The 24,877-nt window shown below is 39.6% G+C and overlaps 1 protein-coding gene across 1 annotated transcript in view; it reads left to right on the forward strand.

The window, feature by feature from the left end:
- The window catches only part of Gfpt1 (glutamine--fructose-6-phosphate transaminase 1), a 52,237-nt gene that overhangs the window by 13,839 nt on the left and 13,521 nt on the right, over positions 1-24,877 (forward strand). The window contains exons 5-14 of the mRNA XM_036181010.1: positions 1,468-1,526; positions 2,897-3,031; positions 4,987-5,048; positions 6,328-6,407; positions 11,603-11,708; positions 13,462-13,625; positions 14,501-14,596; positions 19,090-19,187; positions 21,938-22,058; positions 22,732-22,889. Of these exons, the coding sequence (XP_036036903.1) occupies positions 1,468-1,526; positions 2,897-3,031; positions 4,987-5,048; positions 6,328-6,407; positions 11,603-11,708; positions 13,462-13,625; positions 14,501-14,596; positions 19,090-19,187; positions 21,938-22,058; positions 22,732-22,889 (1,079 nt within the window). The remainder of the gene's footprint in view (positions 1-1,467; positions 1,527-2,896; positions 3,032-4,986; positions 5,049-6,327; positions 6,408-11,602; positions 11,709-13,461; positions 13,626-14,500; positions 14,597-19,089; positions 19,188-21,937; positions 22,059-22,731; positions 22,890-24,877) is intronic.

Below are 24,877 nucleotides of genomic sequence, written 5' to 3' on the forward strand. Positions count from 1 at the left end.
TTCTTGCTCCCAAATAGTTCATGAGCCTGAAGTGCTGTGCTGCACTACTGAGGCACCTCCAGCAGCCTGTGGTAGACACTTGATTTATTTCAATATACTGATGTGGTCCTCTGTATTGCTGCAGCACTTTTCCTGTTTTGCCCCAATGGGAACTTATTCGAGTTGGCTCCTGTTTTCTTTTTGAAATGACCCCAGTAGGCTCAGTAGTCTTGAATACTTTCAGTTTTTGAGACAAATGTGAGCTCTTTAGGTATACTGAGAACATTTTGATACTATACTAAAGTTAGGTTTGCCTTGGGAGTGGTGACACATGCCTGTTCTGATTACACAGAAGGCTGAGGCTGAGGAGTGCTTAGTCTAGGAGTGCAGGCCAGTCAGGGCAACAAAATCGTTGTACTTAGTAATAATTATTCTTTGTTGTTGTTGTTGTTTTGACAGGGTCTCACTATGAGGTCCTGGCTGGCCTGGAACTCACTATGTAGGCCAGGCTGGCCTTGAACTCAGAAATCCTCCTGTTTTGCCTTCTGAGTGCTGGGATTGAAGGCATGTGTCACGACACCCAGCTATAATTGTTCTTTTGATCTGTGAATTTAAAGCCACACTGTGTGGATACTGTCATGGCTGCATATAGTACTGTTCACTCTTGGTTACCTATTTTTAACATTCAGTCATCATTTAATAAAGAGATGAAATTGATCTCTCAGGATTATATTTATTTGCTCTTGGAATGTTACTTTGATGTTTTCATGTGACATTCTAGAAGTCATCTGGACCTTACACAAATCAATTTATAGAACTTGGTAACTATATAGTTAATAGTTCTTAAACTTTATTTAGTGTTACGGAGATTGCTTTAGTTGTAAAAGACTTCTGTTTAAACTTAAGCAAAGAATAAATGGACAGAGACTGAGTATGGTCAACTAGAGTAGTGTTTTGCAAGTGAGGAAACAGGCCCAAGAGACTTCCTCTGCTCCCTAGTGTTAGGCTAGCTGGTTTAGTGTAGCAGAAATCAGACCTGGGCTATTTCCTCACGCACGTGCCCACCAACACTGTCTGCATCAGCATGGAAGCAGTGCTCTTGAGCTGCTCCATGGCAAGCCACAGTAAGAAGCATGCGAGACTGGATGCCACCCACTAGTACACTAACTTTTTCACTTGAGAAGAATCTGTTCATAGACCAGATGTGGTGGTATTTGCCTGTAACCCTAGCACTTGGGTGACAGAAGCTGGATGATTTCCACTTGTTCAAAGCTAGCCTGGCCTACATAGTGAGACCTTGTCTAAAAAATAAGAGACAGCACGGCTGGGAGGTAGTTTAGTGGCAGGGTGCTTGCCTAACATGTAGGAGGTCCTGGATTTAAACCCCAGCACCACTGCCAGAAACAAAACCAAAAATCTATCCACAATCATAGCTAACCATACCTTTCATCAGACTTCTTATATTGTTAATACTTTTATCTCTTCTAGAATTTATTGTTATTCATAATGGAATCATCACCAACTATAAAGACTTGAAAAAGTTTTTGGTAAGTAAAGTGACCCCAGAAGACACCATTTTGTGAATACTTGTGAGAGTCAGGGATGTGTAACATTATTTAGACTGTTGCAGTCATAGCCAAGCTAATCACAGGGTGTGTGGTTTACTGTATTTCTCTTTGTTGACAGTGAAGCACTTCTGATTCCTTGTGGGGCGTTTGAGGGCTAGCTGTGTGCAGTACTGAGACAGTGCCAGCTCAGCATGCTCTGTTGAGTGCTGCAGTGATGAGAACTATCCATATCTAGCATAGTGGGAGCTGTGCATATGGGACTACTGAACTTCTGTGGCAGAGAAACTGGATTTTAAATTTTAAGTTTAAATAGCTGTATATAACCAGTGGCTCTTTATTGAACAGTTGAGAATTACCAAAGAATTGTTACTCATTATGAAACTAGTATTTTGAATATTATACATTCCACTATTTTAATTATTTATGATTTAATTCATATGAGGTATATATGTTAAGTGTATTGAGTTGTACTCAATAACATTATTTTGTTTCTCTATACTCAGACTTTAATTTTGATTAAAATTAATCTTGTATTAATTGAATAATGTATTAAATTTATTATCATAAATTAATTTTAATTTAAATTTTGTATAAATTCAGTATGACATCTAAAAAAGTTAGTATAGGAAGATTTTAGGGAATGGTGAGATGGCTCAGTGGATAAAGTGTTTGCTACTGAAACCTGACGACATTGAGTGGAAAGAGAAAACTGATTCCTCAGAGTTGTCCTCTAACCTCCAAACACACACTGTGACACACACTTATGCCTGTACTTACACACCATACATGCACACACATATATGTCTGCACACATACACAATTAGAAACTCATTTGGTTTTTTAAAGATAAATTCTAGAAAATATTTGCATTGGGGGTAGAGATATGGCCCAGTAGTTAAGAACACTTGTTGTGGCCCAGTGGTGGCACATGCCTTTAATCCCAGCACTTGGGTGGCAGAGGCAGGTGGATCTCTGAGTTCGAGGCTAACCTGATCTACAGAGCAAGTTCCAGGACAAGTTCTAAAGCTACAGAGAAACCTTGTCTTGAAAACAACAACAACAACAACAACAACAACAAAGAACACCTGTTGCTCTTGCAGAGTACCTGGATTTGATTCCCATCATCCACATGGTATTTAACAACTGTCTATAACTCCAGTTATGCCCTCTTCTGACCTCCAAGGGCATCAATCACATACATGCACAGACATTTATATAGTCAAAACATCCACACATAAAATAAATTCATAAAAAATTTTAAAAGGTTAACATAAAGGAAGCATTAAGTTAAAAAAATGTTTGAACATTACATTTATTTAAATGTCTTTTTTCTGTTTCTCCACTTGCAGGAAAGCAAAGGCTATGACTTTGAGTCTGAGACAGACACAGAAACCATTGCAAAGCTTGTCAAGTACATGTATGACAACTGGGAAAGCCAGGACGTCAGTTTTACTACGTTGGTGGAGAGAGTTATCCAACAATTGGTACTAAACCACGATTTTTAAGATTAGTATGTCAGGATTGAGACAGCGACTCAGCAATAAAGCACTTGCAAGTTTGAGGACCAGAGTTTGGATTCCCAGCACTCACATAAATGCTGGCTGGATATGGAAGCCTCTTTGTAGTTCCAGCTCCCAGGAGGTGGAACTGGATTCTGGAGCAAGCTGGGTGGTTGGCTGCACTAGCTAAATCAGCAAATTCTGGGTTCAAGTGAGAGACCCTACCTTATTATATAAGGCACAGAGCAATCAAATAAGACAACCAGCATCAAACCTCTCACCTTTACCGACATTCACATATGTGCCTGCACACCCACATCTATAACCACAACCATGTGTGTTCACATACATACTAACATGCATGTGCAATACCTACACATGCAAAATAAAGTAATTATGCTAATGTTAATTTCAGGTAGCTTCTTAAAATGAGGTTTGATGAGCAGGAACTGCTGATTCACTTATTTTTAATTCTAGACACTAGACAGCTTTATTTGTAAGGTATTTTATTATCAGCATCTGTATGTGTGTGTGGTGTGTAAGTGAAGGGCAGAGGCTGGTGTTGGGTATCTTATTAAAACTGTGTTGTACTCAGTTTTTTATGTGGGTGCTAGGGAACTGAACTCATGCTTGTGTGACAAGCATTTTACCAACTGAGCTATCTCCCCAGCCCCTATGATGGTTTCTTTGAGTGTTTTTTAGGCTTCTATTGAAAACACACACACACACACACACACACCAAAAAAAAAAAAAAAAATGCAGAGAATTTTGAGAGACTGTTGTGTGAATTACTTACTTGCTTTCCTGTGTTTGCTGTTCCATTTACTTCACAATAGCTGTATTCTAATTATCTCACTATAGTTAAAGGTTGAAAAGTAAGTTTGGGCTGGCAAGATGGCTCAGTAGGCAAAAGCACTTGCTGTGCAGGCCTGACACCTTGAGTTTGATCCCTAGAACCCACAGCAGCAGAGAACCAACTTCAGAAAAGGTGCCCTCTAACATCTTATGTCTTACCTTTCTTTTAAAGATTTCTTTTTTTTTTTGTGGTGGTGGTGGTGGTGGTGTGTGTGTATATGCATGCACCTGTGTGTGCACATGTGTAGAGTCAGGTATCAATCAGTATTAGTGTCTGTGGAGGCCAGAAGAGAGGATTGGACTTTCTGAAGCTAGACTTACAGGTGGTTGTGAGCTGCTCCATGTGGGTTCTAGGAACCAAACTTAAGTCCTCTAAAAGAGCAGCACTGCTTTTAACAGGGAGCCATCTCTCATTTATTTGTTTGTTTGTTTGTTTGTTTATTGTTTGATTTTTTGAGACAGAGTTTCTCTGTGTAACATCCCTGTCTGTCGTGGAACTCTCTTTGTAGACCAGGCTGACCTCGAACTCATAGAGATCTACTTGGCCTCTGCCTCCTGAGTGCTGGGATTAAAGGCATGTGCTGCCACCACCTGGCTTCTCCATCCCATTTAATAATTATGAATGTGTGTATTTGTTAAGCCCAAGAGTGAGGGCAAAAAGAGTGGAGGTTAGTAGTGGAATATGATGATGAGGGCCAAGGATGGGTTTTGGTTGTGGAGCTTGGGATCTTTGCTAATTCTGTTTTCCTTGAACAAATTAGTAGTCTGAGAGATATGTGTCAGTTGAGAAATGTGCTACGAACACAGTTGACTTTCTAGCTGGTCTGCCTTTAGAAGCAGTATTTGAAAGTAAGCTTGGTGATAAAAGTTAGTTTGTTCACATCAGAGCTCATGAGACAATATCTACCTAAAATGTGGACATGGTGCAACATCTAAAATGGAGACTTGTTCAAAAACAAAAACAAAAGCTAATTCAAAAGAGCACTAATGTGAACAGTGTCCATGTAGAGGCCAGTATGTTTTAAATGTTTTTGTTTGATAATTATTAGTAAGAAGTATTGCTGATATTTCCTTTTCCTCCATAGGAAGGTGCTTTTGCACTTGTGTTTAAAAGTGTTCATTTTCCTGGGCAAGCAGTTGGCACAAGGTACAATAGATTGAAGACTTAACAATGACATGCACTTTGACATATTTGGGTTACAGGATAATTTTCGGTTGCCTATGAATGGCCATTTACTGTTTTCTTAGAGGTTTGGCTGTGTTTTTCTCTATACCCCTTCTTTCTTAAACCACTTTTTAGCAGTATCTGTTAGTAAAGCAAATACATTTGGCATTGTGATTTGTCTTTGGTGAGCACGATGGCTCTTTATGAATTTGAATATGGAATATTATTTAATTTCAGCTCCAAAGCATTAACTTTCTCTATATTTTTTTTTGAAACATGTGCCAGATTCCTAAGTAATTGTACCACCAGTGGTTTTTCTAGATTTTTGCTAAATATCTTTAAAAATGATGATGAAGTTCTTAGAGTGGTAAGAACATTTAAGGTCTGCTAACAGAAGGATACCTTTAATCTGAAGGCAGGATGCCTGAGGCTATATTGGAGTGTCTGTACCAGTGAATGAAAAGTTCCACTTCACATTAAAAGAACAATTTAAAATAGAGTGTTATAAAGTGGGAGTTGGCAGTTTTTTTCCAGAATGGGTCAGGTGGGAATACTTGAGTGTGTTGGGATACATGGCCTCCCTGCCAGCACTCAGGGTTGCTGTCGAGCATGAAGCAGCTGCAGAGGAAGGCCTCACTGTCTCAGTCGAACTTTAACACAATTGTAATTTGCTAGTTGAAGTATGCAGGTGTGGCCTAGGGACTCAGTTTACAAATGTAGTTATTTTCTTATACTTCAATTCATTTTTTTCCCCCGAGACAGCGTTTCTCTGTGTCGCTTTGCACCTTTCCTGGATCTCACTCGGTAGACCGGGCTGGCCTTTAACTCACAGAGATCTGCCTGCCTCTGCCTCCCGAGTGCACCACCACCGCCCGGCTTCAATTCATTTTTTATAACATGTTATAAATATATGCTTACATGATATATGAAAATATAGATTATGTCTAATGCATGTACATACATGTAACTCACATTTTATAGCACTGTATTTTAAATTGTTCTTTTAATGTGAAGTGGAACTTTGCATTCAATTGTACACAAACACCAATATATCCTCAGGCATCCTGCCTTCAGATTAAAGGTTAGCAGACCTTAAATGTTCTTACTGCTCTAAGAACTTCATGATCATTTCTAAAATAAATTATTTGAAGAGCATCATTAAATTTCAAATTAAAACGAATTTTGAATTCATACTTAAATTTTATATTGTTAGTGCATTATTTATGAAAAAGGTCTGATTGTGACTCATCTTGCATTTCAGGCGAGGTAGCCCCCTCTTGATTGGTGTGCGGAGTGAGCATAAGCTTTCTACGGATCACATTCCAATTCTGTACAGAACAGGTAAGCTGTTGTCTTACATTGTAATGCAGTGCAGCTCTGAGAACCCTGTTCTGTATGCTGGGATAAATGTCAGATCTGTGTATACATGTGCATACAATTACATAGTTCTATCTAGACATAAAAAGCTTGTTGTGAACAGTCTGACAAGAAGAATTTTTCTCTGTTGTGCATCCTTAGCTAGGACTCAGATTGGATCAAAATTCACATGGTGGGGATCACAGGCAGAAAGAGGTGGGAATGCACTCTGCATGGATGAAGGGATTTCACCTGCTTCCCTTCATTTACTAATTCTTTGTTTTTGAAGTGAACTGAGGCTCTAAAAATGCTTATTTTATGGGGAAATGTTTTGACATTTTCCTAATTTGCAGAATATATTTTGTCTGTTTGCTTTTGCCATTTTGAAAGTTGCATTATTTAATAACTATTTTATTAAAATGGGAGGTTTGAGGACTATTTCAAATCTCCGGCCTTTTTTCCTCTCCTGTTTGAAAATCATAGAGGATGCATGCTGTGATTAGAGAAGGAACATAAGTGGCTGCTTCCTGAGTGGTTTAGCCTCACTTTTAACTAAACTAGATTTAAATGGGCTTTATTTGGTGCATGACATTTTACTTTTAGATTTTGATTGGTTTTATTTTAAATTGGAGTCATATTTTCATATTTATATTTGGGGTTTATTATCATTTATTGGTCTAGGGTGGCATTCAAACCCAGAGCCTTATATACACTAGGCAAGTGTTCTATCACTGGCTTGTATCCTCAGCTTCCCAGTTGTCTTATTTTACAGATTTATTATTATTTTTTATTATATGTACACATGTATGTCTGCATGTGGGTGTGTGCATGAGAGTGAAGGTACCTTGGGAGGCCAGAGATAGCAAATCCCCTGAGACTGGAATTATATATGGTTGTGAGCTGCCTGACAGGAGTTCAGGAAACCAAACCTGGGTCCTCTGAAAGAGCAGGAAATACTAGTAACTGGTAAGCCATTCCTCCAACACCAATTTCTTTCCTTCTTCCTTTCTTTTTTGAGAGGAGGTTGAAACAGGGTCTTGCCTACACTAACCTCAAACTTGCTATGTAGCCAAGGCTGACCTTTAACTCATAATCCTGCCCATGTCTCCTGAGTGCTGCAGTATGCCCACACATGGCCAAAATTGAGTTTTTAGTATATCTTTATGCAAACTCTGAACCATGTTTTTGATTACACAGAAATAGAAAACAACACTGTGCTTTTTGTTAATTTACTTACTGCTAAGAACTTTCTATGTGTAAGCAGGAGAATGCTGGGTTCAGAAAATTGAAACCTTAATTATTAATATGTAATTCTTGGCTTTGTGAATAACAGTTACCAAAGAATGCTGAGCCTGTTCATCTTTGGATGACTGCTTTCATGTTTTACCTGGGAAGAAAATTATTTCCTCAACCTTCAGTGCTTGGTGATACTCATTTTTTTCCTTCTGTATTCTTTCCCAGTCCCTTCGAGAAGAAAGACTAGTCTACCAATGATAACACACAGTCTGGTTGGACAGTTCCAGATTCCTGTCAGAGTACTGCTTGTTATGTGTCATGAATGCTATCTTGTAGGCTATTTTAGGTGGCTTTTAGAGATAATAATTTAAAAAAATTGAGTGAGTTCTTTAAAAATTGGGACAAACATTTATCCTGGGAGATGACAATTGATGCCTATGTTTCTCTAATTCTAGTAGGTAGATGGTGTGTAGCTCAGTGCCATGCTGTCAGGAGAACGGTCTTGGTGGGAGGACTGTAGAGAGAGCTTTGGGCTGGCTTTCAAGCTTTTGCCTTTGTCTCCAACTTAAAGCCACCTCTTTTCAGTTGAACAAGAGAATTGCCAAATGAAAAAGAATTTTATAGAGACTTGTAGGTAGTGATGCCTCAGCTTCTTTTAAATATTTCAATCAGTTATACTTCGGTTATCTTAACAATGAAGTTACAAATATTTGTAGTTATAGTCAACTTGAGCACATTTTAGAAACAAACAAAGCTCATTGTATTTTTTAAATGTTGGTTCTGGGCTTTGCTTCTGCTTGTTTTTCAATTTAGATTGTGTGTGTTGAGACAGTCTTACTGTATAGCTGAGGTTGGCTTTAAACTGTTGATTCCCAGACTCAACTTCCAGAGTACTAGGATTAGAGGCATGTCACACATGTGACATGAATCTTTTTAGAAACAAACAATTAAGTGGTTTTTTAAAAATAATTATTAAAAAGTTTTTGAGGTTTTATTTTTTGTGTGTGTAAGAGTGTTTGCCTGTGCATTTGTCTATGTACCACAGGCATGCAATACCTGAAGAGGCCAGAAGAGGCTATTGGATCCCCTGGCTCTAGAGTTACAGATGGTTGTGAGCTACCTTGTGGATGTTGGTAATTCAACCAAGGTCCTCTGGAAGAGTAGCCAGTGCTGTTAACCAATGAGACATCTCTCCAGCATCTCACTATGTAGCTCTGACTGGCTTAGAACTTGCTATATAGGACAGGCTAGCCTTAAAATCAACAGAAATCTGCTAGCTTCTGCCAACTTGAGTGCTGGATAAAAGTTATGTGCCACTAGGCTTCTTGATTTAAAATTCACTTTTTGATGAACAGTTTTTAAGTTTTTTCCAGAGGCAAGTAGCTGTTAAATTAGCACTGCAATGGAGTCCCTTGGATCTATGCCCTTGTGAGCAATTACTGCCTTTTGATAGTATGTCAATGAATACTTCTGTTTTGAAGTTTCTTTCTCTGCTTTTGAGTTTGACTGGGAAGTACTTTTTGGTTTCATGCTTAAATCATTCTAGATAACCACAGATAGACCTTTGGACATATACTTCTAAGAATAATTATCTAGTCATTGTACATACATTTTAGAGGCTAAGATATGGATGTTTACAAGTAACTTGTGGTATTCTGTGGATATTCTGCCCTTGGTTTATAAAGCTCTACTATGCTCTGGCTTTTGAGAAAGGACGTAGCTGTTCCTGGTAGCCCAGTTTGGCCTCAAACTATGTAGCTGAAACTGGCTTTGAACTAATCTTCCTGCTTCTGATCTCCCAGGTACTAGGACTACAAGCATGGCTTTAACTTAGAGAATTTGTCTTACCAGCATCCTTCCTCACATCTGTGTTATTTGTGAATTAGCAAAAAAGAAAAAGAAAAACAATTATTACTGATGAATAAAGTACTAGGATTAAAAAGATACTAAAAATGCACTACTGAAACAGGAGAGATTCTTGGCTTATAACATTTCCTGTGACTAGGAGTAGGTGCCATATTTATCGCATGTCCTGGTTAAAGTGGCATGTGCTTTGCTTTTTAATTACATTTATGTAGTCATGAATGTGTGTATATATGCTGTGTGGCAGTCAGAGGATAGATTGTGGGAGTAAGTATTCTCCTTCCACCATGTAGGACCTGGGGATTGAACTTAGGTCTTCAGGCTTAGTGGCTAGTGCCTTTACCTGCTGAGCCATCTCATCAGCCCCCTTTGCTTTGATTTTAATTGAGTATTCTATGTAGCTGGAAGTTTCTCTGGTCTTGCCCTTCCCTGCAGTCAGGACAAATCTCTCCAACCCATGTCCTGTAGCCACTTGGTCCCAAGTAAACACACAGAGGCTTATATTATTTACAAACTTTATGGTCTATGGGTTAGGCTTCTTGCTAGCTAGCTCTTATAACTTAACCCATTTCTGTTAATCTGTATGTTGCCATGTAGCCGTGACTTTACTGGTCTGCTGGCATCTTGTTGCTCTTTGGGTGGCAGGCTGGCGTCTCCTCTCACTCTTCTTTCTTCTTCCATCTCTTCAGTAGGAGTGTCCCACCTAATCTTATTCTGCCTTGCCATTGGCCAAACAGCTTTCTTTATCCACCAGTCAGAGCAGCACATATTCACAGCGTACAGGAGGACACCCCCAGCACTTCTAGGCTTGACTTGCTGTATTTATCCACCAGTCAGAGCAGCACATTTTCACAGCGTACAGGAGGAAACCCCCAGCACTTCTAGGCTTGACTTGCTATATTTACTTGCTGTTAAAATCTCAAGAGAGTTTATTAAAAAAATTAGCTTGGCACTAGTCTGCCTTTATTTTTCATTGCACCATATTGATTATGTTTTTTTTTAATTTAAACATTTTATTTTATATGTATGAATGTTTTGCCTGCATGTATGTATGTGTATCACAAGTGTCCCCAGGGAGGCAGAAGAGTGAGTCTGATCCTTTGAAATTGGAGTTATGGACAGATGTGAGCCACCATACGGGTGCTGAGCCAAACTTGGGTCCTTTTGCAGTAGCAACGAGTGCTCTTTATTTTTGTCTTATGGTTTCTGTTGCTGTAATGAGACACTATGACCACAGCAACTCTTTTTTAACTGTTTTTTTTTTTTTTTTTTTCTTTTCCCCGAGACAAGGTTTCCCTGTATTGTTTTGGTACCTCTCCTGGATCTTGCTCTGTAGACCAGGCTGGCCTCGAACTCACAGAGATCCGCCTGGCTCTGCCTTCGGAGGGCTGGGATTAAAGGCGTGTGCCACCACCTCCTGACGTATACAGCAACTCTTATAAAGGAAAACATTCAATTGGAGCTGACTTACAGTTTTAGAGGATTAGTCCATCATCATCTGGCAGGGAGCATGGCAGCATTCAGGCAGACATGGTGTTGGAGAAGGAGCTGAGAGTTCTACATTTGGATCACAGGCAGAGAATTGGCTTGAGCTTCTGAGACATCAAAGTCCACCAACCTAGTGACTCACTTCCAACAAAGTCACACCTACTCCAACAAGGTCACACCTCCTAATAGTGTCAACCCCCTAAGGACAAAGCATTCAAACACATGAGTCTGTGAATGCCAGACCTATTCAAACCACCATAATCTCTGAGCCATTTTTCTAGCCCTGCAGCCTCTAGATTTTTAAGTTATTATCAATAAATCCTTTTCTACCTGAAAAGAATTGACATTGTAGAGTCCACCATGCAGCACTGTTGTCTGCCACACAGCCTTTGTAGCTCTGTCTCACTGCCCTTCCTGTCTTTCCTTACTGCCTTATTGCATGGAAAGCCAGAGAGCAACCTCAAATTTGAGAACTACTGAGTTTGTTTGTGTTGCTCTTTCTTCTTTTTGGTGTTGACTTTATGAACAGGTATGCCTGTTTCTAAATTGTAGCATGATTTTCTTGCTAATTTTATGTTATCTCTGTGCTCTAGGCAAAGACAAGAAAGGAAGCTGCAATCTCTCCCGTGTGGACAGCACGACATGCCTTTTCCCTGTTGAGGAAAAGGCAGTTGAATATTACTTTGCTTCTGATGCAAGGTGAGCTTCCTTCATTGAGTCAAGATCATTTTTAGGAAAACTTCTCCATACCATGAATGTATTTGCAAAAGTCTAGGTGCTAAGAATAGAACCTCTGACTCCTGTATGCCAAGCAAGCAGTCTACTACTAATGATGTCTTAGCTCCAGAATTCTCTTAGTTGGGAGATTAGAGGTCACCTTGTGAGACATGGGACAATAAGAACACCGTTTCTACCATTTCAAAGCATGTTGGTCACTTTACGAAAACAAATATATTCTTAGACACCTATTCTAATGTATTTACTTTGGAGTATTTGTCTTTTTGTTTTGTTTCATTTCAAAGAGGTGTACCCAAGTATTATAGGAGGAGGGATGGCTTTTCTAGCAGTTACAGTTGCTGAGATACTGTAGTTTAGTTCTCATGTGGACATTTTAGCCTTACATTTAGAGTTGACTTGCAGCATAATTCTTTTACAGAGGAAGACTGAAATTTAAGAGGAAATGCAGTGGGATATTTAGAGGCATTGGTATTTTGAATACTGTAGGAGTAGGGTAAAATAGAACCTTTCAGATACCTGGTTCATTCACTGGGACTGAAAAATAAGAGGGAATAAGAATGAGAAAATTGTACCACTTAGTACTTCTGAGAGTCTATTATCCGAGTGAGAAACAGACTTTCCTGTTTTTTAGATTTTGCAAACTTGTATTTGCTGTCATTAAGTGGGTTTGCTGCAGAGAGTTGATAGTCATGACTAGAGTAGAAACTGCAGGAGCATATTTGCTTTTGATTCTTTCTTTCTTTCTTTCCTTTTTGTTTTTCGAGACAGGGTTTCTCTGTGTAGCTTTGCGCCTTTCCTGGAATTCGCTTTGTAGACCAGGCTAGCCTCGAACTCACAGAGATCTGCCTGCCTCTGCCTCCCGAGTGCTGGGATTCCAGGCGTGTGCCACCACCGCCTGGCTAATTCTTTCTTAATGTTTATTGAGCAATGCCATCTGCTAGTCTCAGGAGAATGATGGGATAAAAATACTGTTTGCTCTGCCATAACAGAGGAGATAACACTTGCCTTTAACAAGATCATTTAATCCCTCATGAGTAGATCTTTTTTAAGGGAATGAAGCTCCAACTGAGCTAAGGGACAGATGGTCAGGAGCTAATTAGGTGAAGGGCTAGGGGGAGAACATTCCCTGTGCAGGTGACTCACTCAAACGAATCAAACTGCCTAGTAGAAGAGAGGATGCTCGATGGGACATTGAGATAATTTGAAGTTTTCCTGAGAGCCAGCGGGAGCTGAAAAGTGATTTGTTGGGTGAAGGAAAATTTTTGATTAGCATTACCTTTTGATGTTGTCTTGAACAGAAAAGGAGAACAGGTAGAGAGGTAAGAGAAGTAGTGGGTAGTTAGGAGGGTGTTTCAGAAGCCAGCCAAAGAGCTGGTGGCAGCTTGTGTTCATCAGAGACAGTGACATGGAACTGTTCAGAAATAGGGGTTAAAATGTCAGGCTTGGTGAGAGCTGGAATGAGGTGGAAATAGCCATGCCCTCTGGTTTTTCTAATTGGTTAGGTTGCTGTACAAAGGTTTACTTTATTATTATTATTACTTACATAATGACCACATCCTCAGTATGGCTCTGAAGGAAGTGAAGGCATTGGCAGTTAACATGTGGTGTAAGATGAGACTTGGCGTTTGAGCTTGGTCTGGTGTTCTAATGATAGCCTTCTTGGTGACAGTGATCCTTGGTTATTGATGATAACATCTCCTTGACTATTTTGTAGTGCTGTGATAGAGCACACCAATCGTGTCATCTTTCTCGAAGATGACGATGTTGCAGCAGTGGTGGATGGCCGTCTTTCCATCCATCGAATTAAACGAACTGCAGGAGACCATCCTGGCCGAGCTGTGCAAACCCTCCAGATGGAACTCCAGCAGATCATGAAGGGTAAGTATCTTGTGATGTTAGGACTTGAGATGCTTAAAGAAAGGAAGCATTCTACTTCCTGCCCTGCTTATGAAGCTTCCATATGATGAGTGGATGCTTAACCCAGGAAAAGGGTTGTCTCTAGAAATTATCTGCTAGTCTTAGAATAGTTCTTCAAACTAAGTCATGGTTTGTTTTTAACTTTGTAAAAAGGAGATAGTACCACATGTTTAAAGATGCTATCTAAGGGTGAACATTGCTCACGCTCTGTTCAGTACTATTCTTGTATTCTCTCTGTGCTTCAGCCTTCTCATGTATTAAGAGGGAAAAATAGAATCCATCTCATTAAGGTTGTGTTAAAGATCAAGAAGGCTGATCTGAATAAAGCTCTTAGAACAGTACCTGATATGAGTGTACCCTACATAATGTGTACTGCCATTAACGGTTAGGATTTTTATTCTCCTTTCTGATTGGGTTGTAGTAGGAATTATATTGTAGAACTACTGTCAGCAAAGTCCCATGAGCTATACTATAATCCATACCAGGAAGTACATACTGTTCTTACTTGTAAGTAAGTAATTTTCACAGTTGACATAGTAAAGGATAGCTTGATGAGCTTGAACTTAAATTTGACTCAGAAATGATCTTATGCCCGTTTTTGTGTAACTATGCATTTTAGCTACTAAGTCAATACAAGTGGCTTTCTTCCTTGTTCATTTTCATGTAGAGTAAACACTCCTGCAACTTCTAGGAAGTTAACCTGATTTCTTTATTGCATGACCTTTTGTTTCATCTATCACGATTATGTTGAAATGTGATAGACTTGATTGTGTCTAGATTTCATATCCTTTAGCTCATTTACTGTTGTTTTAACTATGTAATTTCTATTTTTGTAGGCAACTTTAGTTCATTTATGCAGAAAGAAATTTTTGAGCAGCCAGAATCTGTTGTGAACACAATGAGAGGAAGAGTCAATTTTGATGACTATACTGGTAATGGAACTTACTACTTCTTTACCCCAGTCTCTTGTAGGAGTGCCATTAGCAACTGGAAAGTTTCTTGTTCTTTGTGTAGATCTATGGAACAGCTGGGATTGCCAGACATGAAAGTGTGGTTGCACCTCAGGGTGGAGTCACAGTAGTCAGACTCAGAAACAGAAGTGGGCTGATGGTTACCAGGTGCTGGGGTGATGGTGGAGAGCCATGATTTATTTCTTAGGTAGTTTCCCCTGGAAATGATGAAAAGTTGTAGAGTTGGATAGTAGTGAGGGCCCAACAGTGAATGTATGTAGTCCCACTGAATGGCATATTTAAAATGGTAAAAGGGAGTGACTGTCACATACTGGGGTCCTGCTGTGGCTGTCAGGGATAGTTCTTTGCATGTCTTGAACATTGTGGATTCTGAAAAGAACCTGTCTGCTTGCTCAGGTTGCATGAATCAGCCAGGCTAGATTTCCTTCTGAATTTTTTCCTTCAGATTTATTTGTTTTATGTGTATGAGAGCTTTGGCTACATGTATGTATGTGTGCCTGGTGTTCTTGGAGGTTATAAGAGGATGTCAGATCCTCTGGAACTGGAGTTGCATATAATTGTGAGCCATCATGTGGGTCCTCGGAACAGAACCCAAGTCTTCTGTAAGAACAGCAGGTGCTCTTAACCACTGAGTCATTTCTTTAGCTCCTGGGTTTCTTTCTTACGTAAGCAAAAACATGAACTTCTGCAGAGGTCTTTCATGATGTTTGCACCTTACTCCATGTTTAAGGTAGAAGTCAAAGTGCAACACTAGTTTAGAACATACAGGAGCTTACAGACATCTTATGGCCATAGATGCTTAGTCTTCAATTCATGTCATAGGAGTAGACTATAGTAAAGTTTCTGATGTAGTCTTGCCCTCAGTATTTTAATCATGTGGGTGTGGAGAGATGGCTCAGAGATGGCTCACTGGCTGCTCTTCCAGAGGTCCTGAGTTCAATCCCCACAACCACATGGTGGCTCACAACCATCTGTAATGAGATCTGGTGCACTCTTCTGGCCTGCAGGCATACATGCACACAGAACACTGTATACATAATTAATAAATCTTTAACAAAATAGTTTAATCATGTGTAAAGGAGATCAATATATATTAACAATTTCAAGAAAAGTAAAATATGATCCTAGCACTAGAAAATGTTTAAAGTTTAATATTGAATTTAGGAAATATGAAGAATGAGTCTGTTTGTGGAAAGGGATGTTGGGATGAAGGAAGAATGGAAGATATAAATAACTAGATGATAGATGGGAACATTCAGCTGGCTAGAAGAGCACTAGCTAAGGGCATTGGTGGGAAAGCCATTAGGAGGCTGTTTATGAATTCTAGGGTGTGTTCCAGATCAGTATTTGAAGAGCTATAAGAGAAGGGAGAGGAGCTATCCTGAGGAGGTGGAGGGGAGAGCGGTAGTGGAGGTGCTTCTGTTAAAGAACTGAAGAGCTTTAAAAGACTGGGTGCCAGTCTCCAGGGTACGGAAGGAGTGAGAGCCTGGGTTATGAAGATATCAGTAGGATGTTGATCTGTCTGGGACACAATGAAAAGAGAAAGAGGGGGATCCAGGGGAGAGACAGGAGCAAGACAATGAAGACCCATATTGATGTGAGCAGGGAGACTCAGGGAGGACCAGAAAACAGTGCTCAATGGATTTGTGGAAAAGGATTTGTTTGTTAAGGGAAGAGAATGACATGTAGATGTCACAGGTCAATGTCGAGTGTTTTCCTCAGTTGCCTTCCACCTTATTTTTGACATAAGGTATCTATACTGAACCTGGAGCTCACTAATTGGTTAGATTGGCTGGTCATTGAGCTTCCTAATGTTGGAATTTGCCTGTCTCCACCTTCTTAATGCTGGGATTACAGGCACCCATTTTTATGCCCAGCCTTTTATGTGAGTGCTAGAGATCCAAAATAAGGTCCTCATGCTTACACAGCAAACACTACCCATTGAACCATCTCCAGCCTGTTTTGGCAATTAAAAAAGAGAGAGATGAGAGAATGTTGCTGTCATCATCTTCAGAGAGATGATGATCCAAAGGGATTTCAGTAGAGGGATATGGTAGGTGGGCAGAGATGGGGGTGTTTAAGCAATCCAGGAAATGCCAACATTGGAACTGGAGCAGTTGGGTAGGTGGCAGTGACAAAGCCTGAGAGAAGAGTGGGCTTGTATTCAAACAGTACTACAGTGTTGGTACATTGATACCACATTAAAGAAACCTGGGGGTGGGGCGCAAAATGCATCAGTGTTGCATTAAGGAATAAGAACTGAAACTTCCTCTTGGAGTAGTTTGACCAAGAAAGAGCTCAAATCTGAAATCTCTGCTTCTCTCCTTGTGTCTTCCACTCATGGTTACCGGCATGTTGGTAGCATGTCTATTCTACCAACGGATTGAGTGATCCGTCTGTCACTGTTGCTTCTCTGTTGTGCCTGATCTATGTGTGTGTTGTGCTGTTCCGTGTTAGAGCTTTGCTCTATATTGAACAACCCAGAAAACATGGTATGGGAAAGAAATGAGGGATTCTTTATAAAATTCTTTGAGTTTTACAAGGGAAGAAATTACTGACCCAGAACAGCCCTCAGAACCTCAAACAGATCTGTATGCACACGTTGCTTCCAACATTTATGTGTTTTTTGTTTAAGCTTGTGTTCAACCTGTTTGCTGCTTTTGGCAAATGATTACCACAGCCCACATGCATTATTCTGGGTCAGGGGCATGCAAAGTACATAATTAAGATCAAAACTGTGCATTTAGCTTAAGTTGTAAAAGCTGATTGCATGAGAAATCCAAGGCATATTAATGTTGGTAATGTTCTCTTAAAGGCAGGTTGAGCAGGCTGAGCATACAGTAGGATAGCAGGTTGAATGTAGAGTCTTAAATGATCTTAATGCATATTATTAATTTGGCTGTAGGGTCTGGCAGTAATTTAGTCTCATTGAAGACAAGAAGTATTTTTAGAAAAATGTATCACCATAGTTTGGAGTTTGTAGAAATAAACATAATCAAGATAGTTTTTTAGGTAGCTTTACTGAAGTATAATTAGACATAATGAATATAATCATTTTGTATGTGTGATTGTACATGCCCACAGTTAGGTGTGTGTGTGTGTGTGTGTGTGTGTGTGTGTGTGTGTGTGTGTGTGTGTGTGTACTTCTGTGCACAAGCTTATGTGGAAGCCAGAGGCCAACCTTGGCTGTTGTTTCTCAGGTTTATTCCACTTTGTTTTGTTTTTGTTTGTTTATTGGGGTTGGTTCTGTCACTGAGACTTGGCATTTGTGGATTAGGCTAGTCTGGCTGGCAGTGAGCCCCAGGGATCCTTCTGTCTCTCTCCCTGGTGCTGGGATTATAAGCACATCCCATCATGCCCAGCTTTTTACATGGATTCTGGGGATCAAACTCATGCTTGTATGGCAAGCACTTTATGGATTAACCTATCTTTCCACCCATACATTTATCAATTATTTTCTTACTTTGATTTGTTTTATGTATATATGTAGGCACATGTGTCATGGCATGCAGGTAGAGGTCAGAGGACAGTTTGTAGGAGTTGGTTCTCTCCTTCTATCATGTGGGTCCTGGAAGTAGAATTCAGGTCATCAGGCTTGGCAGCAAGGGCCTTTACTTGCTAAGTCATTTCACCTACCCAAATTCATCATTTTTAAAAAATAGATTTATTTATTTTATGTGTACGCATGTTTTGCCTGAATGTAGGTATATACATCGTGTACATGTGCATGCCTGGTGTTAGAGGATGTCAGATCCTCTGGGACTGGAGTTACAGACAGTTGTAGCTGCTTTGTGGGTCCTGGGCACTGAACCCAAGTCCTGTGGAAGAGCAGCAAGTCTTCTTGACCTCTGAGCCATCTCTCCAGCCCCAAATTCATCATTCTAAATCTAACATTCTGTTTAATTTTTTCTAAGATAGGATCTTGCTATGCTGCCTAGGCTGGTCTTGAATTACTAGTATCAAATGGCTCCATTGCCTCAGCTTCCTAATAAGATTCTGGGTTTTGACAGAACTTTGTAACAGTCATAATCATGACTCAACAGAGTCAAGAAATAGAACAGCTCTATCATTCTGGAAACTTCCTTATGCCCCTGTTGTTGTCTTCTTTCCAAATCCAGCTTTCAGTGCTAGCAGATCTGCTGGTTCTGTTGCTATAGTTTTTCCTTGGAGGTAACTTTTCATCTCAGAGAGGGATGGAAAGTGACTTGAAGTGAATCAATGCCTGTTTGACTCCTTGGTGGTTTAGTGAGGTGAGAGCAGATTTGGTGAGGGGCCAATTAAGTTGTGCACTGTTAATTTACATAACTACAGCAAAATATTCTTCCAAAAAGGAATATGAATTGCTTAAAACAGTGGTACTGATTTTTCAGATTGACAGTGAATACTTATGAAAAGGATTGCCTGTTTTATATGGTTCTTTCCTAAATAATTATATACACACATCTCAATTTCAGTGAATTTGGGAGGTTTGAAAGATCACATTAAGGAGATCCAGCGGTGTCGGCGGCTGATTCTTATTGCTTGTGGCACAAGTTACCATGCTGGTATGGCAGTAAGTAGCCTCTTTACATTTTAGTTATGTCATGTTGGAATCAGGATATCTGCAGGTCAGTAGCATTTCTAGTAACATACCATGTAAAACTATCTTTAAAACTTTAAAAATTATTTTTGTATGCATGTATGATATGTGTGGGAAGCATGCATGTGAAGGTTGGGGGTAGCTGTGGAGTAGGTTCTCTCCTTCCACCTTTATGTGGGTTTTGAGGATTCATTCCCGTCTCCAGGCTTGTATGACAAGTGCCTTTACCAATTGAGCCTTCTTGCTTTAGCCTTGCAAAACTCTTTTGTTAAAACATGTTATTGTGTCATTTTTTTTTACATGACATTTCAGGAAAGGGACAGAGGGATTCCTAGTTGCTTGAATTATTTGTTAATGGAAGATATGCTATAGAAAGTCTTTACGTATACACATAGGCTGCCTTTGATTGACATCATTACCAGAGAGGGAAGGGGCTTTGTACTGTCGTAAGTAGCCCACAGATCATGCCTTCTTGTAGTCATTAAGTGTTTTGTTGAGACCAGGCCCAAGATCCTCCTTCCTCAACCTCTTAATATGGCTTTTGGGGTTTGCTTATTTTTTTAGAATTGCCCAATAGACTCAGACAGATGGCCAGTGACTTCTGTGAGTCTCAGCAGGGTTTGCTTTACAGGTACATTTCTGCAAAGAAAGGAAGTCTGCTTATTTAACACACTTAGTTTTTGATTTTTTTGAATTTTAGATTTATTTGTTTTATTTTATGTGTGTGAGCATTTTGCCTGCAAGTATGTCTGTGTACCACACGTGTGCCTGGTGCCCTTGTAGATCAGAAGAGGGAATTACTGATGGCTGTGAGTTGCCCTGTGGCAGCTGGGAACAGGACCTGAGTTCTCTGCAAGAGCAGCTGATGCTCTTGACTTCTGAGCTATCTCTCCAACCCAGACTTTGTTAAATTAGCGTTTAGAAGCTGAAAGTCCTGTGTTAGGACTTACATTGTCAGTAAAGAAACTGGGACATGATGGCCTCTTAATAAATTGGATCCAGCTGTAATTTCTTCATAAGGAAGTAGATTACACACTGGCATGCACCAGGTCTCTTGTACTCAGTTTCTGCTTTAAGATTGATTTCCAAAGTTCATGTAAATTTTTTATTTGCTGTGACACAAATATTTATCTTACACTGTGGGATCTATTTTTTTGTTTGTTTGTTTGTTTTGTTTTTTTGAGACAGGGTTTCTCTTTAGCCCTGGCTGTCCTGGAACATACTCTCTAGACCAGGCTGGCCTCAAACACCCAGAGATCCAGCTGCCTCTGCCTCCCAAGTGCTGGGATTAAAGGTGTGGGCTGCCACTGCCCAGGGAGTTATGTCAGTTTAATATCTGGTAGGTTGTTAGGTTTGTTTGTTTGAAGATAAAATTCCATTGTAATCTAGGGGGAAATTTTTTGCTTACATTTATTTGAAGGAAAACATTTAGCTTGTTAGTGTCAGTATCTAATTTATGAATAATTATAAATAAATTACACCATTAGAAAAGTAATTAGAAGTAAGAGCATTTAATTTTCAGATACTTGGCATCCGTGCTCTGTAATACTGATACTGTTATTACCATGTTGCGGCAATGTTGGGCCAGCCTAGAATCATTCTAGAACCAAACATAACAAAGCAATTCTGTTTCAGTTTGTGGGTAAGTAAAAGTTCCAGAGCTGTGGAGTAAGGGCAGCTTTGCAGGAGTTTTTGGGTTTAAATCTCTCTCCCAGCCTCGCTTTCTCTTGCATTTGTGACACATGTATAGAGAAGTCAGAAGAGGTGTAAGTAGTGGTGAGGCACTAGTCCTGGGTGCTGGGAAAGAAACTCGGGTCCTCTGCATGCAGCTCTCCTGTACCAACCTTTGTGGTTTCATTGCTGTAAAGGAGGAATGTGGAGATGAGGCTAGAGACAGGCTGGGGGGAGGGGCTGGCCGAAGAAACAGGTGAAGGGCTGGTGACCGAGTGTTAAAGCACCGCCATGTGCCTGTACATCTGTAGGGCTTAAAAGATTTTGGTGCCCGAAAGTTTGTTTTCTGTTGTTTCTGATTTTCTGACATTTGGAGTAGGAGGAATATATACATTATTAAAATTTTAATTTTAAGCTCAAGGTCCTGGGTTTGGTCCTCAGCTCTGGAAAAAAATTTTTTTTTAAATATTAGGAATTGGAGAGTTAGAGATAACATACAAGTTGATTCAGAACAGTGCTTTTTCTCCTTGAAATGTTTGATATGTGTGGATATATTTGCTTATAAGAATGTTGGCATGGAGCTTGGAATTATGGCTCACACCTTGTAATCCTAGCACTCAGAAGGCTGAGATGGGAACCTTACCGCAAATTTGAGGCCAGCTTGGACTACATAGTGAGTTCCAGACAAGTCTAGTCTTGAACAAAATAGGACATATGCATTGGTAGTTGTTTTTAAAAGACTTGTACTAACGTGTTGGCAGTGCTTATCTCTTGATTAGTGGAATGTTGAATACTTTTAATTTTTTTTATTCTTTAATTTATATTACTTAATGTTTTCCAAATTTATGCCCTTTTTTTTGGTAGTGCTGGGGTTGGAACCAGTGATGGGGTAGGCCTTGTGCATGCTTTTTTATAGCAAGTTTACCACTGAACTATACCTCTAATTTGTATGTTACTTTTATAACCAGAAAAGTAGAAACTGTACATTAAGATCAAAGAAGTTCATTGAAAAAGAACGTCTGAAGGCAGATTGTGTTCTCTTTCTTCTGTAGACCCGTCAGGTTCTGGAGGAGCTGACAGAGTTGCCAGTGATGGTGGAGCTTGCTAGTGACTTCTTGGATAGAAACACTCCTGTCTTTCGAGATGATGTTTGCTTTTTCATTAGTCAATCAGGTATGTTCATTTTAGACTTGAAGGGGAAAAAATTCATTGTAAGTCAATTTTCCTAATAATTCTAGCATATCTTGTAAGAACTGATATTTAAACTGGTATTTCAATGACCCGGTAAACATAGATTGGCTTCAGTTGTACCAATACATTCTTTATGACTTAATTTTACATATGGCTTAAAGAGCTTAATTTTCGAGGCAGAGGCAGGCGGATCTCTGTGAGTTCGAGGCCAGCCTGGGCTACCAAGTGAGCTCCAGGAAAAGGTGCAAAGCTACACAGGGAAACCCTGTCTCGAAAAACAAAAAATCAAAAAACAAAAACCACACAAACAAACAAACAAACAAACAAAAAGAGTTAATTTTCAGATAAGAAACAAAAGAGATCCTTGAAAGCTTTCATCTTATAAATGTATGGTTTTTGTTGTTGTGTGAGACAGGGTCTCACTGTGTTGACTTGACTGGCCTAAACTCACTAAGTAGACCAGGCTGGCCTCCAAGTACTGGGATTAAAGGTGTGTGCCACCCCGCCTCACTATATCTTGTAAATTTAGTAAGAACATGCCTCATGCTTTACTTAAAACAAATAATAACACTGACAGTGTGGCCGGTCAGTTTTTCATGGAAGAACGGCGTCCTCTGAAACTGCTCTGTGTGCTCCTGTTGTTTGTTCTACACAGGTGAGACAGCTGACACCCTGATGGCTCTTCGTTACTGTAAGGAGAGAGGAGCCCTAACTGTGGGGATCACAAATACAGTCGGCAGCTCTATTTCAAGGGAGACAGATTGTGGGGTTCATATTAATGCTGGTCCTGAGGTCGGCGTGGCCAGTACAAAGGTAAATCCTTGGTTTCTTCCACAGAAGTTATTAACCATGCTGTTGGGGAGGGGTGCTGGTCTGTGGGCCAGCTGATGTGTTCTTTTCCCTACTGTAGTTTACAGCTTACAGTGTTTAACAGGTCTGCTTTGAAAAGATCTCTGCTAGCTTTTCTTGTTCATCATGCACAATCTACTCTCCAAGCACAGTAACCCCAAGCAGTCATAACACCACCCTGTTACTATTGTAGTTGGGATTAGAAAAGCAGTAAGTTAGAAATGGACAGTTTAATCCAAATAATTACTGATGTTTTTATTTACGTATTCTTGGTTTCCTTAAGTATGTCAGAATATGACACTACTTTTGAAAAACCATAACAAGGATTATACTTTGTAAAATTGACAATTAAAAAAAAAGCTGATTGGGGGCTGGGTAGATGCTAATTGTTTAAGAATGCTTGTTGTATAAGCTGGAGATTGGAGTTCAAATTCCCAGCACCCATATAAAAAGCTTGATACCTGGGTGGTGGGGGGTTGCACGCCTTTAATCCCAGCACTTGGGATTAGAGTGAGTTCCAGAACAGGCTCCAAAGCTACACAGAGAAACCCTGTCTCGGAAAAAAACAAAAAAAGAAAATAGAAAAAAAAAATAAAATAAAAAGCTTGATCATGTCTGCCTGTGACCTGTTGCTATGGTTATGGGGTTGGTGTGTGGAGACAGGAGCATCCTGGAGCTTGTCAGCCATCAACTTAGCTCCAGGTTCAGTGAGCAACTGTGTCTCCATAAGTCAGAGTGGTAGAACAAGGTACTTACAGCCTGATCACCTTTGTTCATGCATGGATACATGCGTGCACACTCACAGTGCACACATTTCCCTTCCCTACACAGTCAAATGCATACAATATATATAGTTTTAAGTTTCAAAAATAGACATTACAGGACAGTATTTCTGTTTAGATATTGCATATCTAGAAGTTTAAAAATACTTTTGTCTTAAAGGTATGTAAAACTGCTTTGCTCTCTGAAGTTGAGATATGCAGCTCTTTGCAAGTTGTATAAATATAAAAGGTTTATCTCTATAAATATGTTACTTTTATGATTTTTGAAATTTTAACATCTCTGTTTTTCTGCTTAAGCTTAATATTTTTTGTTGGTTGTCTGATATGTGTCAGTGGTTTAGGCTTTAATCCTCAAATCTCATGGAATTCTTATGTTAAAAAAGTTTTTTGTTTTTGTTTTAATTGGGAGTCTTGATATTACTATTACATGTAGCTGAAATGTGGATTTCCCCCATCTGGTGATTAAAACATGTAAGATGCTTGTGCTTAGGGCCATCCTGTCGGGGAATGAATAACTAGATGTTTGTAGCAGTGTCCAGACAGCTGTGATCAGGTATAGGAACACAGGGCTCTGTATCCACAGCACATCGTGAACCACTACACTTCAGCATGTATGGGCATACAGGATGATGAGTTACAAGGGACATTTAAAAGAATTCTTAATTGTTTAGTTTATGAGAACTTCAATTTCCTCCATCAGTTTATTATGAAGGTTTTCATGCATGTAGCAGTTACAATGATTTAACGCCCATTTACCCACTGCTTAGATTCCACCATTGACCTTCTTCTGCAGTTTTATGAAGGTGCAGCTTGCCCTGTCGTGTGGAAAACGTACTTGGTTGTGCAGCTGTCACCACAGGTAGTGTTAGGAGACTTTGTTCACATAACAGTATTGTTCCTTTGTGCTCTTGCCAATCAGTGCCCACTCCTGACCTCTAGCCTCATACCCATGACTACTGCTTTTTCTTGCTAAAGATTGTGTCCATTTCCAGATGCTTCTCATGAATGGTAGTTTTTTGATACATGTCTTCTGTAACTGGCTTTCATTTAGCATAAAGCCTTTGCAGCTTGTTCATGTTATTATTAGTATCAGTAGTTCTTTCTTTGAAAGCAAATCCTTTTAAATTTTTTTAAAGTTTGGAACAAATACAGACTTATAGGAAGTTGCAA

Source organism: Onychomys torridus, chromosome 3 (genome assembly GCF_903995425.1).
Source record: "Onychomys torridus chromosome 3, mOncTor1.1, whole genome shotgun sequence".
In the NCBI taxonomy this organism is placed as follows: Eukaryota; Metazoa; Chordata; class Mammalia; order Rodentia; family Cricetidae; genus Onychomys; species Onychomys torridus.